The 19742-nt window shown below is 37.0% G+C and overlaps 2 protein-coding genes across 2 annotated transcripts; both read right to left on the bottom strand.

Moving 5' to 3' along the window:
• On the bottom strand, positions 768-1511 carry LOC107607422 (protein FAR1-RELATED SEQUENCE 5-like). The gene has a single exon (XM_016309384.1). The coding sequence runs from the start codon at positions 1509-1511 to the stop codon at positions 768-770; it is 744 nt and encodes a 247-aa protein (XP_016164870.1).
• LOC107607423 lies at positions 1593-2087 on the bottom strand. The gene has a single exon (XM_016309385.2). The coding sequence runs from the start codon at positions 2085-2087 to the stop codon at positions 1593-1595; it is 495 nt and encodes a 164-aa protein (XP_016164871.2).

Below are 19742 nucleotides of genomic sequence, written 5' to 3'. Positions count from 1 at the left end.
CATTGACCAACCCTTATTGTCCAGCATCTTCCTCCTTAAATTGTTTCAACAAATTCAAAGCCATTTCCCGTGTAGAGATAAATCTCTTGTTATCTCGGCAAGCAAAGTTGGCTAGTTGTCTAAACCAATCCATCAAACAACCGTATTGACTAAGCATAAAAAAATCCCAATGAAATCCGACTGCATTTTGCAAACCAACTTTGGCAGTCTTGGTCCACCTAGGCAAGACTAATGACCCTGGCAACTCTTCTATATCTTCATGCACTAAGACGTAAACTATGTGTTCACAAGGTATGCCAAATGATTCTATTCTCATACATGAACAATTGAATTCCATCTCAATGTCACAACAGAATACATGCCACATCTCATTTGGCGTTCGGTCCAAACCGACAGAGTAAATCACATAAGAGCATGTTTGCCTCATATTTATTACCTTCATTGATGCAGCCCGTACAAGGATTGGTTGGAACATATAAAAATTGATAGGGTGTAAACATTGGCAGCACTCCTCTCTAACTGTTGAAAACAGGTTTGCATACTGGGTCTCCCATTCACAGAGGCGAGGTCAGCCTGGACCTCTTTCCACCTTATATGGTCGACACAACAATTAAAGTGTTGAATAAACTCAACCAGATTGTACCTTGAGTTGACATACTTTGCAATGATCGAGTTTAATCCCTCGCACCGAGAAGTAGTCTGAAAACCAGCAAAAAACTTCCCTCTTATATGTGCAGTTGCCCATGAATGTCTCTTTTTATACATATCTAGGACCCAATTCTGTTTTCGACACCAAATCCCTCAACCATTTCAAACCACTTTTGACGAAATACATCAATTTCATAGTCGCCTAGCATACACTTTCTAAACATGGATGTAAACTGGGGCTTGCCAATGTTACTTGTTGCGTTGCGAATCAGATGCCATGCACATAATCTATGATGTGCATTAGGAAACTCTTTCTCAATGGCGAACTTCATTGATAGATCACCATCCGTGATCACCGAAACAGGTGCTTTCCAATTCATTGCCGCCTTCAGTTGTTGTAGCAACCACCTATATGTGTCTTTTTTCTCATCGCAAATTAAAGCAGCAGCAAAGATAATTGTTTGATTATGATGATTGATACCAGAAAATACCACCAGTGGACACATATATTTATTTCTCTTATAGGTAGCATCAAAAGCCAGCACGTCGCCAAATAATGAGTAGTCTGCCCTATTGAGACCATCGCACCAGAATAAATTGCGCAAAGTACAATCGGCATCCATGTGATGATTATAATAGAGAGAAGGGTCATTTGTTGCTTGATCTTCTAGATACTTCAAAGCTGCATATGCATCACCGGATAATTGGCACCTCTGCTTTGCTATTTTATTGTACATGTCCCTTTGCGTGAAAGAGAGATACTCGTAGCCACCTGCCTGATTTGCTAATGCCCGATATATCTGCCCAACACTAATCCCACCCTTTTTCATGTTAACCATGTGGCCAATATCAGCCTCGGACATGAATCTATGCCCAGGGAACAATCCAGTCAACCGAGGATCCAGAAGCGGATGATTGTGTTCATCTGAAAAATATGAAAAAAATTAACGACCACTAGGTGCATCTACGCGAATCTCCATCATTGCACTGCAGCCACACCTTGTCTTGGGTGTAGGTTTTCTCTTAAGGTTTCCGATGCCGTAATTATTTGGCGGTCTAAATCCTTCATGATGACATACAAAATTCTTCAACTTAAGTGCGCCCGCATGACTCTTCCTAGTCCTATTCTTCCGAGCACTAAAGCCTCTTTTACTTGCATATCTATTGTAGAACTCAAATGCAATGTCGACATCAGAAAAGTGAAAATGACATACATCTTCATCCCTGATGTTCCAAAATTTAATCATCCCAATGTCTTCGAGTGAGTCAATGTTATACCCTTCATCGAAGCCGTGATAATCGAACATTGGTTCCACATTTGTGTCATCCTCATCCATATAATCCACGTCAACTTCCTCATGTTTTTCTTCCTCCTGCTTATATTGATCATATGATGTATGCTCGCTATTAACCCCTTCATGAGAAAATTCCTGACCCATAACTTCCTAAACACCAATACACAATTCAAAATGAAACTTAAGTTTGTATATAAATTACCAAACACCGAGTACCAGTCATCACAAATCACAATCTTTTAAAATTAAAATCAATCTAATAGTGTCAATCTTAGGAATCATGGAATTGGACACGAGTTTCATTTATTGTATTAAGGGGAAATGAAGAAGCGTGAATCCAAAATCTAATGGTGAAAATATAAGAGTAAAAATAGAAAGATAAGAACAATTGGCAATGCCAGCTATGCATGCGGTGGGTGTAAAGGACAACAAAATATTAAAGAGTATATATCCTCTATCTATAATCTATCTATATTTCTGATCCCATGTCATAAAATCCCCGCCGCTCGCGACCACTAAAGAATACATCGTTTCCCCTTTGAGAACCCTGCAAAGTTTGCTTGGCTGCCACCTCAATCCATAGAAATAGATTGCTCGCAAGATTAGATATGCATATGCCCTTCTATGAAATGACCCCATTTTAAACACACTGCTTTCTTTGAGTTGATTGATTGTAGCCCCCTTTCCCTAGCCCTTTACTGCATTCATGGTGAGGTCAATTTTACATTAATCTACATATATGCTTACAAATTACAAGAACATAAGAAAAACACCTACTTGTAACATAGGATGGTAGTGAAGTCACAAGATATGGAAGCTGTGATATGTTTAAGAACTAATAACCAGATCAGAAATGAACTAGATATGTCACATATATGGTATACAATAAATCAAGTGCTACTTCATCCTAACCTTTTGATGTTATCAAATAGTGATCTGCTAGATTGAAGACTCAAAGAATCCAGATGAAGAATGATTGGCCCTGATTCATCACCTTTATCCGGCATACAAATAATGATCAAGCTCCAATTAAGACTGAATACATGAAACATTACAGGAAAAAAATCCAGAAATGAGAGAATAGACAAGAGAGATTAAAATATAACAATAAAAATGACCATGCTGCCAATATAAAATTGAGCATGAAGTGCATTCATAGGAGCACAGAAAACATAACTATAAAAATTTACAGTTAAATAACCCATTCTTCATTTGTTTTTTCTTACCAGTTTTTCTTCTCCCACTATTTCTTCTAATATAAAAAACTCATAAGGCAGAAGAGACTTAAAATATATCAAAGAAAAAACTTATTAAATAAGCTAAAAGTTCTGACTATTTATGATGTGTTTTTATGTTCAACTTGGCACAAATAGTACTGGGAACCTGGGAGGTGAATTAGCCATCCTTACCATTCTCCCCGGTTTCTGGTTTGTGGCATAAAGGGTTCATGTTTTGGGCATTCTGAAAGGTTGGGGTTGTGTTGGTGCAAGAGGGTGTTATGGAGGAGTAAGAAAGTAAGACCAATAGCTTGCAAGAGTTTTGGGAAAGATGAGTATAAAGATGGATTAAAAGACGTGGTGCATGCCACTATTGAAAAGAGGAATAATGTTCTTGCTTTGAAAAGGGACCTACTTCAACAGGTATATTCTGCTTTATCCTAAAGTAGTGTTGTATTTACTCTATCCGTTTCAAAATATCTGTCACCTTAAAAACTCAGTACATTCACAATTCATTGTATCTAGATATATTTAGTATGGATGTACCAAGAGTACTATATATGCTTGTTTATTCATCTAGAAGGCTACTGTAACTATGCTTATGTTGTGCTTCATAGCAAATGTTTACATGGCCAATCTCAACTCATCAATTGCAGATTTCAGAAAGAAAGAAACTAATTTCTTCCATAGACAGTGACAATATTAGTAAACCAGAAGGGGGCAGTATTTCTTATGAACATGGCACCAATGGCAGAAGCCATTCTTTTGAGAACCAAAATGGTAACATTCTAGGCATTTATGGAGGCTTTGATGAATCTAACCAGGATGTTAGAGTCCCACCTCCTGAACCGGCTTCGTTGAGGCTGGATTCACTACCAGCCTTCTTTACAAATGGAACTAAGGTTAAGAATCAGGATGGTGTTATTGAATCAGGTTTGGAGAATATCACTGATGAATCTAATGAGATTGGGAGTGAAGGTGAAATACCGCAACCTTTGGCTAGGACCAACGTGATGAATGTTATAGTAGTTGCAGCAGAATGTGCTCCCTGGTCAAAAATAGGTAACTAAAATTCGAATCAAAACACTAAGGAAACTCGAAGCAGGGCAAAAATCATTGCCTGAAAAGCTACCCTAAGGATTCAAAATTCATCATCTTGACTATTCTAAAAGAATCAAACCGAACTGAAAAGAAGGCAGAGGAAAAAGCATACCTTGCTGGGTTTGTCGTCCTCAACAAGAAGTGGAGTTGAGGAAAGTTGTCCTATTTCAGTGTCATCAAGGGTCGCTCTGGTTCTCGTTCTTTCTCTGCGAAATTTAACAGGGTGGTGATACTGATAGTTTGTTCCTCCGAGAACGTGAGGAGGGGCGGCGGACGCAGGGAGCAGCGGCAGACGCAGGGAGCGACGGCGTCTGATGCGTGTTGTGGCGGCGAGGGTAGGCGAACCAGAGATAGAGCAGAGGAAGAAGATGAGAAAATGGCATTGATTGAAATTGATTCTATAAACCCTAGCAGACCTCTCTTCTTCGTTGAATCTGAAACTAAAAGATAAAGGGAAAAAGTGTACATAACAATAGTTAAAGGGGTCAATATCTATTTAATAAATTTTTCAAAAAAAAAAGGGGTACATTTTGTAATTATTTTTATGATGGTTAATGATAAACCTACAAAAATGTAGGAGCAATGAATCTTTGGCCTATTGTTTCTATTTCAATCTATGTTTGATTCCATTCTAAAATGTATCTTCGTTCTTCAAACTAATGAAACCGGGTGGAACGAGAGTATGACTCATTTTCTACATGGGTTCTTGCGAGTCTCTAGTAGGATAGCATTGAATCACAAGCTTGATTATACATCTCTTAGACGGCTAATCCACGACTTTGTTGGGGACATGGGAACATCTGTTCAGCCGAGGTACGGGGTGATTAGGGCTTTTGTGGTATAGACTAGAATCATAAAGCTTCATTCTCCGATCCGGAAGATTCGACCTTGTTTGTGGCATTTTGAGTAGGATCACCAAGGATTAAATTTCTAGAGTTTCACCCTCATTCAGATTGGATGACCATTAGCACCGGCATGTGATATGAAGCAGAGGAGATTAATGACCACTAGCCTCGGCGTTAATCACTTACAGTTTGCCATGGAATGATTCATCCATTGTTGGAGTAGACAATAAGAAAAGTTGATTCAAAAAGAAGAAGCATCTCCGAAGCCTCAACCGATTTCTTATCACTGTTTTCACACCAATTCAGTAATTCTTTCCTTATTCTGTTTTTATGCGTTTTTCACAACCACTATCTTTTCTGTCTGCCTGGCTAAGATTTACAAGATAGCCATTGCTTGCTCAATCCAACAATCTCCATGGGATTCGACCCTCACTCACCTGAGGTATTACTTGGATGACCTGGTGCACTTACCAGTTCATCTGTGTGAAGTTTGCGGAGATCAACTTCGCGCACCAAGTTTTTGGCGCCGTTGCTGAGGATTGTTCCAGATTGACAAACTACCAGACTATCTTGTTGCTTAGATTAAGTATTGTTAAGGTTTTATTACTCTTTTAATTCTGTTTCTTATTTTTCTTCTTTTTAAAAAAAAAACTTTTCAAAAACTTTTTATCTTTAATCATCTTTTTCTTTTCTTTTCTTTGAGTCTTGTGTCAGTTTTTATGTTTGGTGTCCCTTTTTGTGTTCATATTTTTCTTTGAATGTTCGAAATTATTCTTGTTTTCCTTCTTGATGTTTGAAATTTTTTCGATAATTTTTCTTGTTTGATTTTAAAATCTTTAAGTTTTGGTGTCATTTAGTTTTTTGAAAATCTTGCTTGAGTGTTCTTTATAGTATTCAAACTGTTCTTGTTATTTTCTTTTGTTTGATCTTAAAATTTTTAAGTTTGGTGTCTGTTTGTGTTTTTCTTTCCAAATTTTTGAAATCCTAGTCAATTGATTTCTAAATTTTTAGGTTTGGTGTCTTTTAGTGTTTGTCTTTTTAATTTTTCAAAATTCAAAAATTCAAAATTCAAATTTTAAACTTTCTTGTTATCTTTTCAAATCTTTGTCTTATCTTTTCCTTTAAAATTCAAAATTTTATCTTATCTTGTTTTAAATTTAAATTTTAGAATTCAAATTTCAAATTCTTATGTTATCTTAATTCAAGTTCAATTTTCAAACTTCAAGATTTCGAAATTCAAAATTTCAAAATTCAAGTTTTAAAATTCAGTTTTCAAATTTCAAATTTCAAATTTCAAATTTCAAATTTCAAAATTTTCAAAATTCAATTTTCAATTTTTAAAATCAAATCTTTTCAAATCTTTCAAATGTTATCTTTCCTAATCTGTGTTTGACTTTTTCTTTCCAAATTTAAATTTCAAGATCTTCTTTTAACTTCTCTTTTTAATTTCAAATTTTCAAAATCAAATCTTTTATTCTATTTTCAAATCTTGTTAGTTAGTTAGTTACTTATTTTATCTTATTTTAATTTTAAAAGTTTGGTGTCTCTTTAATTCTTTCCTCTTTCCTCTTTTTCAAAACCTCCTAACTACTTTCTCTTTCCTCTTTTTCGAAAATCTTCTACCCTCTTTCTCTCTCATCTTTTTCGAAATTCCTTAACCTAATTCTCTGTTTATTTTCGAAAAAAAATTCTTTCTTTTCTCTTTTTAAAATCAAATCTTCTGTCTTAATTTTAAAATATTATCTTATCTTGTTTGACTTTTTCTTTTCAAATTTAATTTTTCAAATCTTTGATTGACTCTTTTTAAATTTCAAATTTTCAAAATCAAATCTTTTATCTCATTTTCAAATCTTTTTAATTAATTGTTTTTTTTATCTTATTTTAATTTTAAGTTTGGTGTTTCATTGGTCTTTCTTTCTTTCAATTTTGAATTTCAAAAATCATTAATAGAATTTTTCATTTTAATTTTCAAAATTTCTAGTTAATTCTTTTCCATTTTTTTGTTATTTTTGATATTTCAAAAAAAATATTTTTATTTTATTTCTTGTTACTTTTTGGGTATCTCATTGGGAGCTCTCTATACTCTGACATAGAGACTCCCACTTTTATTTGTCTCTTGTCTGTGTATGCAGGAACAAGAAGAGTGCACTATAGATCTAGAGGGAGAGGCACAACCAAGAGGAACCTTGGGGTCTTATGCAGCCCCCACTCCCAACTTCTATGGAAGCAACAGTAGTATACCTCCTATTTGAGTAGCTCATTTTGAGCTCAACCCAAAGTTAATAACTCTAGTGCAGCAAAACTGCCAGTTTCAGGGACTTTCACAAGAAGAGCCCACAGAATTCCTTGCTGAATTCTCGCAGATAGCTGACACAGTAAGAGCTAGCGGAGTAGACCAGGATGTCTATAGGCTATTGCTCTTTCCATTCACTGTAAAAGGCCAAGCAAAGAGTGGTTGGATACTCAGCCCAATTTAGGCTTGAAAACATGGAATAAGCTGGTGGAGAAGTATTTTCAGAATGGGTAAAGTTAGAAAATAATTGATGAGCAGATAATTTATACCTTTTTTGACATTGTTTTTACATAATTTTTAGTATGTTTTAGTCACTTTTTATTATATTTTTATTAGTTTTTATTCAAAAATCACATTTCTAGATTTTACTATGAGTTTGTGTGTTTTTCTGTAATTTCAGGTAAATTCTGGCTGAAATTGAGGGACCTGAGCAAAAATCTGATTCAGAGGCTAAAAAAGGACTGCAAATGCTGTTGGATTCTGACCTCCCTGCACTCGAAGTGGATTTTCTAGAGCTACAGAAGCCCAATTGGCGCGCTCTCAATTGCGTTAGAAAGTAGACATCCTGAGCTTTCCATCAATATATAATAGTTCATACTTGACTCGAGTTTTGATAACGCAAACTGGCGTTTAAACACAAACTTTCTACCCTTTTCTGGCGTTAAATGCCAGAACTGGCATAAAAGCTGGAGTTAAACTCCCAAACTGGCACCAAAGCTGGCGTTTAACTCCAAGAAAAGTCTCTACATGTGAAAGCTTCAATGCTCATCCCAAGCACACACCAGGTGGGCCCCGGAAGTGGATTTCTGCACTATCTATCTTAGCTTACTCATTTTCTATAAACCTAGGTTACTAGTTCATTATAAAAACCACTTTTAGTGATTTATTTTGTACCTCATGACATTTTTACATCTGAATTTTGTATCTTCTACGGCATGAGTCTCTAAACTCCATAGTTGGGGGTGAGGAGCTCTATTGTGTCTCGATAGATTAATGCAATTACTACTGTTTTCCATTCAATCACGCTTGTTTCTATTCTAAGATATTCACTCACATTTCAACATGATGAATGTAATGATCCGTGACACTCATCACTATTCTTAACCTATGAACACGTGTCAGACAACCACTTCCGTTCTATCTTAGATTAAGTGTGTATCTCTTTGGTTCCTGATTCACGAGTTTGAGTGCCTCTCCTAATAACAGAGCATTCGAATCTATGAAATCGGAGTCTTCGTGGTATAAGCTAGAATCAATTGGCAGCATCCTTGAGATCCGAAAAGTCTAAACCTTGTCTGTGATATTCGGAGTCGGATCCGGGAAAGGATGACTGTGATGAGGTTCAAACTCGCGAGTGTTGGGCGTAGTGACAGACGCAAAAAGATCACTGGATCCTATTCTAACATGAGTGAGAACTGATAGATGATTAACCGTGCGGTGACAGTGCATTTGGACCATTTGGACTGAGAGGACGGACGGTAGCCATTGACAACGGTGATCCCCCAACATACAGCTTGCCATGGAAGGAGCCTTGCGTGCGTGAAGAAGAAGACAGTATGAAAGCAGAGATTCAGAAGATAGAGCATCTCCAAAACTTCAACCTGTTCTCCATTACTGCATAACAAGTATTATTTAATTTATGTTCTTTTACTCATTCTAATTAAAACTAAGAATTGTTATTGATATCCTGACTAAGAGTTACAAGATAACCATAGCTTGCTTCAAGCCGACAATCTCCGTGGGATCGACCCTTAATCACATAAGGTATTACTTGGACGACCCAGTGCACTTGCTGGTTAGTTGTGCGAAATTACAAAAGTGTGATTGTGATTTCGTGCAGCAAGTTTTTGGCGCCGTTGCCGGGGATTGTTCGAGTTTGGACAACTAACAGTTTATTTTGTTGCTTAGATTAGGAAAAATTTTTCTTTTTGGTTTAGAGTCTTCTATTATTGTTTTTGGTTAAAATTTTAAAATCCTTATTTTATTTTTCTAAATTATTTTGGAAAATTTTCAAAACCAATAACTTCATAATTTATTCTTCTGTTTGAGTTTAGTTTCATGTTTTAAGTTTGGTGTCAATTGCATAAGTTTATTTTTCTTCCATTTTTTTTCGAATTATTAGTGCTCAGAGTATAAAAATTTTTAAGTTTTGTGTCCTTTGTGTTTCTATTTTCTTAAAAATTTTTCAAAAGCTGCTCCCAGTGTTCATCTTGATTTTCAAAGTTTTCCTGTTTATTTTCTTTGTTTTGATCTAAAAATTTTAAGTTTGGTGTCATTTGATTGTTTTTCTCTTTCCTCATTGAATTCAAAAATATCTTTCATAGTTATTTAATTGAATTTTTGAAAATCTCATTTAAAAATTCAGATTTTTATTTTAGAAATTTTTGTTCTATCTTATTTTAGTTTTGAAATTTCAATATTCAAAGTCCCTTTCAAAAACTCAAATCCAAAGTTTTTTAAATCTTCTTAATTAAGTAATTATTTTAGTTTTAGAATTTAATTTTCCTTTTTCTCTTAGTTTTCAAAATTTATATTTTAGATTCTAATTATTTTATTTCATCTTATATCTTTTTTTACTTATTCGGTTGTTTTTAATTAAATAAAATAAAATAAAAATATATTTTATTTACAATTCACATCAATTTCCTTTTTTTTTTCATCATGGACCAAAGTGGGAAGATATTTTCGAAAATTAGAGAGAGAGAGAGTTAGTTAGGTAGTTTTGAAAAAGTTAAGAAACAAACAAAAAGTTAGTTAGTTAGTTGAAACAAATTTTGAAAAGATAAGAAGTTAGGAAGTTGGAAAAGATATTTTGAAATTAGATTTTTGAAAATGATAAGATGAGAAGATATTTTTGAAAAGATATGATAGAAATTAGTTTTTGAAAAAAAAGATTTGATTTTTGAAAAAGATTTTGAAAAAGTCAACTCAAATTTTCGAATTTGATGAGAGAGAAAAAGGGAAAGATATTTTTTTGATTTTTGAATTTTTAATGAAAAGAGAGAAAAACAAGAAAAATGATGCAATGCATGAGAATTTTAGATCAAAACATGTGATGCATGCAAGAATGCTATGAATGTCAAGATGAACACCAAGAACACTTTGGATGTCAAGATGAACATCATAGACACAATTTTGAAAAATTTTTAATGCAAACATGCAAACTTAGAATTCTTTAATGCTTAGACACTAAGAATTCAAGAATGCATATGATAAACATGAAAAGACACAAAACAAAAAATCATCAAGATCAAACAAGAACACTTACCAAGAACAACTTGAAGATCATGAAGAACACTATGAATGCATGATATTTTCGAAAAAATGCAAGATGCATATGCAAGTGACACCAAACTTATAACATGACTCAAGACTCAAACAAGAAACACAAAAAATGTTTTTGATTTTTATGATTTTTTTAATTTTTTTGTATTTTTTTCGAAAAATTAATTGAAAAACAAAAATAAGGATTCCAAAATTTTTAATATGAATTCCAGGAATCTAGCATTCTTAGTCTAAAGCTTCAGTCCAGGAATTAGACATGGCTCACTCGCCAGCCAAGCTTTCAATGAAAGCTCCGGTCCAAAACACTAGACATGGCCAATGGCCAGCCAAGCTTCAGCATGTAATTCAGACATGACACGCATGACATACCCTACAGTCGTGTAACAGCTGATGGTTGGAAGCCTCAGTCCAAAAGAATTTAGACATGGCTTTTACAGCCAGCCAGGCTTCACATGCTTCATGAAACACTAGAATTCATTCTTAAAAATTTTGAATAAAATTTTTGAAAACATTTTTGTGTTATTTTCGAAAACAGATGAGAAAATTTTAGAAATATTTTTGAAAATTTTTCTTTGAAAATAAAATAAAAAGAAAATTACCTAATCTGAGCAACAAGATGAACCGTCAGTTGTCCAAACTCGAACAATCCCCGGCAACGGCGCCAAAAACTTAGTGCACGAAATTGTGATGTCCAGGCTCAAACAATCCCTGGCAACGTGAGCAACTTGGTACGCGCAATCGTGATTACACTTTGATTATATAAAATTCATGGCTCTTTCTTTCCCTGGCAATGGCGCCAAGAACATGGTGCCAATACCACGGTTCACAACTTCGATACAACTAACCAGCAAGTGCACTGGGTCATCCAAGTAATACCTTACATGAGTAAGGGTCGAATCCCACGGAGATTGTTGGTATGAAGCAAGCTATGGTCACCTTGCAAATCTTAGTTAGAGCGCCTCGAACGTTGTGTCATGCGACGTCTCGACCACATCGACCAGGTGTTTGTATCACAGGGCATCGAGCTACCTCCACTACCAGACTCTCCCGCCTCCGATAAGTAGGATCAAGAGGAGGAGCATGGTGAGGAGCATGACGAGAAGCCGACTCATCAGGATGCACCTCCAGAGACACAGGTCCCCACTGAGGGCCAGCACCCTCCTGAGGATCCACAGCCATAGCCAGTTCCACCACCAGAGCCACAGCCAGTTCCACCACGAAAGCCACAGCCAATCCCAGTCCCACAGCCTGAGCCTGAGCCACAGCCTGGCGCGATTATTGACCCACATCCCGAGCTTCAGCAGTAGAATCAAGGACAATGCTTGATTCTAAAGTGTGGGGAGGTCACCGTTCGTGACCGGTGTTTGCATTCATGTGGTGAACTTTCAGACATCTATTTCTATTTTCTGCTACTTTAGTTATTTTGCACTTTATGTTTTAGATCATTTTGGGATTTCTATACATATTTACTATTGTGGATACCCTTATCTTGGTTGATGCACACTTTTATTTACTTTTATTGTGATTAGGAAAGTGTTTTGAATTGTTAAAATTTGGCTTTGATTGTGATTAGAAAAATGTTTTGGATTGTTAAAAATCTTGTTAACCCTTTTTATATAAGAATTGTGTTTTAATAGAAAAAGGGATAAACTAAGAAAATTTTAAAAATTTTCTAAATCACAACATTGCATTGGAATAAGTCTAGTCAATATGATGAAAATTTCCAAGAAATTCATTTTTAGGGCACCACCCCAATTGGTTGAAATTTTTTTTTTAGAACTTGCTTGAATTCTACACTTGTGGATCATGTTTTGAGCAAAGAACACAAGCATGTGATATTTGAGCCTAATTGTGTAGTTACATCACATATAACCACTTACTTTCATTCTTGTGTGCATTATTCTCTTCCTATGAGTGTAATCTTTGATTTGTTTGATTCTCTATGTCCATTATTTTGTGTATACATACATTTATATGATTGAGGCCATTGTTCAAATAGCTCACTTACCCAAATAGATAACCTTTTATCTTCCATTGTTAACCAATCTTGAGCCTATGCTTAACCCATTTGTTCATAATTGTAGCACATTACAAGCTTAAGTGAAAAATAATAAATGTCCCTTGTTTGGATCTTTGATTAGCTTAGGCTAGTGCGAGTGTTTATCATTTGATTTTGGGAAAGTTGGGTACATTAGGTAGAAATAAAAGTGTATTTGTGTTTTAGTTGAAAATTTTTAGAAATTGGGTACATACTCATGTATTAATCATGTGTAACCCATATGCATTGATGTTCTTGTATATATTTTAGCTTATGAAAAAAAAATTGCAACAAAAAGGGAACAAAATGTCCCAAAGTTTATGGTTTCATAAATTCAATGCATATGTGTGAGAATCTAAAAAGAATACATGAGTGTGTGAAAAAGTGAAGAATGGATAGCTAGGTTTGTTTAGAATTGTTTAGGTTGTCATAGGTTAGGTGGGAAGTTTAAGTTAATCAAAGATTCGAATTTCAAGCTCACTTGACCATATGCATCCAACCTTGACCCTAGCCACGTTACAACCTATGAAAAGTCCTCATGATATTTGTATGCATGCATAAAGTAATTGTTGATTGTTAGATGAAAACAAGTCTTGGAAAGCATGATTAGGGGAGAATTGAGTGAATCAACCCCATATACTTGAGTGCATAGAGCGGTTACATATCCGGCAAGGGTTCGATCGCTCAATTATATGTTTCCACCCATGCTCATCTTTTCTTGCAAGTTTTTAAGATCTTTCAATGATTCAATCCAGTTGTGGTTTGCTTTGATTGCTAATACCTTAGCACTTATGATTGCATGTGTATTCTTGGAGATTGATTTATTTTGACTAAGCCATTGCATCATGTAAATAGGTTGCATATAAATAGATTGCATTTAGTTAGTTGCATTGAATAAATGTTAATACCCTTTGCTTCTTTCTTGATTTTAGCATGAGGACATGCTTAGTTTAAGTGTGGGGAGATTTGATAAACCCCGATTTTGTAATTTATCTTGTGCTTATTTTAGGGGATTTTACCACCTTTTTCCAAATTTATTCAATGAAATAGCATGGTTTTGTAATTCTCTCTTGAATTGTGCTTAAGTGTAAAAACATGCTTTTTAGGCCCTTAAATTGGATGGAAGAAATGAGGAGGAAAGCATGCAAAGTGGAGAATGCATGAAGAAACAAAGATTGGGAATGCACCAATGGACGCGCACGCGTACAAGGCGCGCACGTGCAAAAGTGGTTTTACATAGAGACGCGCACGCGAACATGCCGCGTCCGCACGGATGAAGAATTTACCAATCGACGCGCACGCGCACATGACACGCACGCGCCAATAATCTCATGTGGCCCACTTAAAGGCAAAACGCTGGGGGCGATTTCTGAGCTGCCCAGGCCCGAATCCAACTTGTTTCTGAGTGTATTTCATGCAGAATTGAAGTCCAAGCAAATGGGGAGCAATTAGTTTAGCCAACATGAGCCTTTAGTTAGTTTTCTAGAGAGAGAAGCTCCCTCTTCTCTCTAGAATTAGATTAGGATTAGATTAGATTGTCATAGATCCATGTTTAATTCCTTGATCTCATCTTGTTTCTTTTATAATTTCTCATTTTTACATCTTGATTCTCTTATTTGTGATGTTAATTTCTCATTTTGCTCTCTTTTATGATGATGAACTCATGTTGGATTTGATCTACATTTAATGCAATTTGATGTTAATGTTTCTTTTTATTGATGAATTGAGTTGTGATCTTACTCTCCTTGCAATAAGTAGTTGGTAGATTTTATTATTCTTGCAATTTATGGTGTTTATTTCAATTGCACTCTATGTGTTTGATGAAATGTTCTCTTTAGTTTTTGAGTAGTTTTGTTGACTCTTGGTCTAAGCCAAGGGAATTGGGTAAACTTGAGATATTGGATATAATGGATCCCTAGGTGATCAATGTGATACCCATTGACGCTAACCCTCTACTAAGTTAATTAGTAGGTAGGTTGGGACTTAAGGGTTGATGTGATCAAATCTATTTGATGTACTTCAAGCTTAGGAGTAGACATTACATACTTAAAGCATTTGGAAAGTAGACTTAATGGGTTGGCCTCTCATGATTATCAATATTTGGTTTGTTGACAAGGATGGTGATCACAGTTACCTAAGTCTTAGCCAAGAGTTCTTTATCTTGTTTTCTTTACTTACTTGCTTAATTTACTTTTCTTGCCCTCTTATGAACCAAAAACCCCCTTACCCCTTTTATAGCCAATAATTGAGCACTTTACTGTATCCTACGGAGACGACCCGGAATCCAAATACTTCGGTAAAATTTCATTGGGGTTCGTTATTCGTGACACAAAACCATAAATCTTAATTTGATTGCGAGGATTGTCTATTGGTTTGGACTATATTAACAAAGGATTTATTTTGTGGAATTCCGAACCGGTATAAATCCCTGCCATCACTCCGCCCATATTTCCAAGCCCACATCATCAAGATTCGGACCAACAAGCCCATAAAAAGCATTCTGCAGAAAACTGACTTATCAGGAAGAATCTTACAATATCTGGCAGACTTTATTGCAGAGCTTACGGACACCCCAGAAATACCTACAGAGTGGAATTTCTAAGTAGACGGTTCCTCAAACAAAACCGGAAGTGGCACGGGCGTGATAATTGAAAGCGACCAGGGAACCCAAATCAAACTTTCCCTCAAATTCGGGTTCCCTGCCTCAAACAACCAAGCTGAGTATGAGGCACTACTAGCTGGTTTGAAGCTGGCTAAGGAGGTTGGAGCTCAAAAGTTTATCATCTTCAGTGACTCACAGGTAGTCACCTTACAAATAGCAGGGAGTTACCAAGCCAAGGATCTTACCATGAAAAAGTACTTGGACAAAACCAAGGAACAGCTCGGACAACTTGGGGAATATGAGGTCCACCTCATACCCCGAGAACAGAATGCTCGAGCTGATGCTCTCTCAAAATTAGCCATCACCAAAACAGGGGGCAACAATAGAAGCCTCATCCAAGAGATGCTGCAGAACCCGTCAATCTCGGAAGAAGAAAAGGTCCTAGCCATAACAGGTCTGGATCAGGGATGGATGACTCCCATAATTAATTACCTCAAAACAGAAACACTCCCTATAGATAAGAAGGAGGTAAAGAGGTTAAAACGGGAAGCACAATACTACACTATCATAAATAATACTCTATACAAGAGAGGGATTTTAACACTACTGTTAAAATGCGTACCGACTTCCAACACAAAAGAAGTTTTAGAAGAAGTACACAGTGGCATCTATGGCAACCATCTTGGAACACAAGCCCTCACCAAAAAAGTGCTCCGGGCCAGATTCTATTGGCCAACTTTGCAAAAAGAAGCAAGGGAATTTGTAAAGACATGTTCGCCATGTCAGAAACATGCTAATTTTCACATAGCCCCACCAGAGGAGCTCATCAATGTAACCTCACCCTGGCCATTCGCAAAATGGAGACTCGACCTCCTCAGGCCATTCCCTCAGGGATCAGGACAGGTCAAGTTCCTCATCGTCGAGGTAGATTACTTTACAAAATGGATTGAAGCAGAGCCCCTAGCCAATACCACTGCTCAAAGAAGTCAAAAATTCCTATATAGAAACATTGTCACAAGGTTTGGGGTCCCATACTCCATCACCACAGATAATGACACTCAATTCACAGATGCAAGCCTCAGAAAATTGGTGGCCGACTTGAAAATAAAGCACCAATTTACATCCGTAGAACATCCCCAGGCTAACGAACAGGCAGAAGCCGCCAATACAGTTATATTAGCCGGGCTAAAATGGAGATTACAGGATACAAAGGGAGCCTGGGCTGAAGAACTCCCGCAAGTCCTATGGGCATATCAGACAACTCCACACTCTACCACAAAGGAATCACCTTTCTGATTAGCTTACGGAATGGAAGCAATAATCCCAGTGGAGGTCGAAGAAGAATCACCCAGAGTAATCCACTATAATGAAGAGGCCAATTCCCTACTTCAGAAGGAGGAACTCAACCTACTTCCAGAAATTCGAGAAAGAGCTCGGATCAAGGAAGAGGCATTAAAATGTCGGATGGCCTCAAGATATAACCAAAAAGTAGTACAGCGAGGTTTTGCCGAGAACGATCTCGTCTTAATCCGAATGATATCGGAACAAGTCAACCTGGAGAAGAAAAGCTGGCAGCAAACTGGAAAGGACCCTACCGAGTCGTAGAAGTGCTCGGAAAGTGATACTACAGGCTGACCGAACTCGAAGGGCGAGAGCTTCCAAGGTCATGGCACGCCTATAACTTAAGAAGGTTTAACAGTTAGGAGGTAATAAAAGTTCTTAGGATGAGGTGCACTCTTTTTCCTGAAAAAGGTTTTTTAACGAGGCACCAAGCCAAGATCCATGAACCGACTGACTTAGAATACCCACATGTATATATTTGCATTTTCTTTATTTTAAATAAAGTTCTTATATTTTCTACAAATCCTCAATACCATTAGTCTGAAACACAAAAATTTATTGCCCGATTATAAAGCTACAGATCAGCAAAAACTAAAAATCAAATTCACTGCTCGATCATGATAAAGACCAACGAAGATGAAAACCAGATTCATCAAAAGGTCGACCAAACAGGGATCAAACCCAATTTCTACGAAATCGGCAAAGTTGAAAAGGCGACAAAAATAGAATAATGCAAGAAGTTATCGAAAGTGATCCATGGAAAGGACCTGACGAGGTCTTAATAAAAATGGGTTGATAAAAATAACTTAAAGACAGGCCGACGTAAAGAAGTCGGACCAGTCGACCACAATAACCAAAGTTATAAAAAGTAAATCCCTAGAAAGAGGCCTGGCCAGCCCTAAAAAAGAGGATTACTAGAAATAACTTAGAAGGGACCGACGTGATGAAGTCGGCCCAAAACAAAAAAAAAGGAGTTATAAAAAGTAATCCCTAAAGGAGACCTAACAAAGGTCCAAAAAAGAGGATTACTAGAAATAACTTAGTAGGGACCGACGTGATGAAGTCAGCCCCAAAACAAAAAAGTTATAAAAAGTAATCCCTAAAAGAGACCTGACAAAGGTCAAAAAAAGAGGATTACTAGAAATAACTTAGAAGGACCGACGTGATGAAGTCGGTCCAAAACAAAAAGTTATAAAAAGTAATCCATAAAAAAGACCTGACCAAGGCCCAAAAAAATAGATTACCAGAAATAACTTAGAAAGGACAGACATAACAAAGTCAGCCCAACAAAACCACAAGATTATAAAAAGTAATCCATAAAAAGAGACCTGGCAAGTTCCAACTAAAAATGAATTACTAGAAATAACTTAAAAGAGGCCGACATGAAGAAGTCGGCCCGAGCAAATTAAAGCTACAACACGGACCGACAAGAAGAAGTCAGACCAACGAAAATACAAAAGGCAATCAAAAGAGATTGGACAACAAGGCTCCGACACCCTCAAGATTCCCTAAGTTTTCAGAAAGAGGCAGACAAAGCATATCACAAAAAGAAACAAGGTTGTTATCATAACAAAACTCAAGAGGCCACCTGAAGTCAACCCCAAAAGTCTGAGAAACTACTTTGTTTTTCCCAAAAACAAAGTTGCTAACAGAAAAGCAACTAAAAGTATCTACAGTCAGAAACCACAAAACTACAAAATAAAAGAGTTCAAAGCCCACAGGCCGGGCTATACACAAATGTATCTGAAATAATTAGAGAGGATCCACGGACTTCCCAGTAGCTGCATCCCGAGGTGAAGGAGGACGAGTCTGAAGAGGTACCGCATCCACCATCCCATCATCCCGATTCAGTATCTGGACATCGGGATCAGACTCAGGTTGGCCGACTTCAGTTGCCAGAGTTGAAGGAGACGGGGCAACAGAGATTTTGGTAGAAGGCACAAGAGGAGGTCGACATCATCATCATCATCAAGGTCATCTGCGACGATCTTACCATCTTTTACAATGTTGTCCAGGCTAAAAAGAGTGAGGTCAAGCTCGGGCGCAAGAACTCAAACTTGATCCTTCAAATTCTCATAAGCAGGATTTACACTGCCTACAAGATGACCCTGGAGCTCAGCGTAATCAGCTCGGGCAGACTCCAAATCCTCCCTAAGACCCATCATCTCCCTATAAGTCATGACATAATTCTCCTTATGCTTCAACGCCATGTCTTCAGAAAACTTGGCAGAAGCCGCCAAAATAATAGCCCGAGTCTTCTCCCCCTCCTACTCTTTCTCCAACTTAGCCACTTTTGCCTTAAGCTCTTCCTTCAAACCCTTCATCCGATCAAACTCTGATTTGGCCTCCTCCATAAAGGCCTTTGTTGTGTGGATAGGAAGATCCTGGGCAGTTCGATATAAAGCTGCTCCCATATGTGCCATTTTAATGCTGCTCCGAATAGTGAAATCTAAATGACGAAGAAGAGAGACAACGTCAGTAGGAATAACACCATAAGGAGCAATCTGTTGATCAACAAACCCGACAGCATTAAAGTCGGGGGCATCCATATTGAAGGGCTCAACAGTTCTTTGTCTCTTTGGAGGAGGAACGGCAGTAGGAGAAGAGGTAGCGGTAGAAGTCTGGGGAGGATCGATCACACGAACCCGAGGGGTAAGAATCATCCTCCTCAGTCCTGGAGAGCTCGGTACTGGCTGATTTGGCAGAGCATGAGAGGATCCTTCCCCAGCCACTTTGGCGGGGATGTTTTGGGCAGCTATAGCCTTCCTCGCCTTCTTAAAGGCCCTCATGAAGTCATTATTTTTAACCATCTCTGAAAATACACAAAGAAAACCAAGTCATCAACCAGAAAGAAAGAATAATGAACTCGACAAAATAAACAAATATGACAAATATCAAGGAAGTCGACCCTACCCAACTCAGTTCGGAGAAGTAAAGGATTTCCTAAAAATTTCTTAGTATCAAGATTGGAAGGTTGCCCCCAGTTTTCTTCCAATATAGTTACAAAATCTTGCTCAACTTCATCCAACATCTCCCAAGTATACCTAGAAACCACTACATTCCTCTACCATTCTAAG

Source organism: Arachis ipaensis, chromosome B07, assembly GCF_000816755.2.
Source record: "Arachis ipaensis cultivar K30076 chromosome B07, Araip1.1, whole genome shotgun sequence".
Lineage (NCBI taxonomy): Eukaryota > Viridiplantae > Streptophyta > Magnoliopsida > Fabales > Fabaceae > Arachis > Arachis ipaensis.
The sequence above is the reverse complement of the archived record's forward strand: the minus strand, read 5'-3'. Positions and strand labels throughout refer to the sequence as shown.

What these genes read in the sequence shown, in the direction of transcription:
- LOC107607422 (XM_016309384.1), bottom strand. Translation starts at nt 1,511, where the DNA reads ATGTCCGAGGCTGATATTGGCCACATGGTTAACATGAAAAAGGGTGGG.
- LOC107607423 (XM_016309385.2), bottom strand. Translation starts at nt 2,087, where the DNA reads ATGGGTCAGGAATTTTCTCATGAAGGGGTTAATAGCGAGCATACATCA.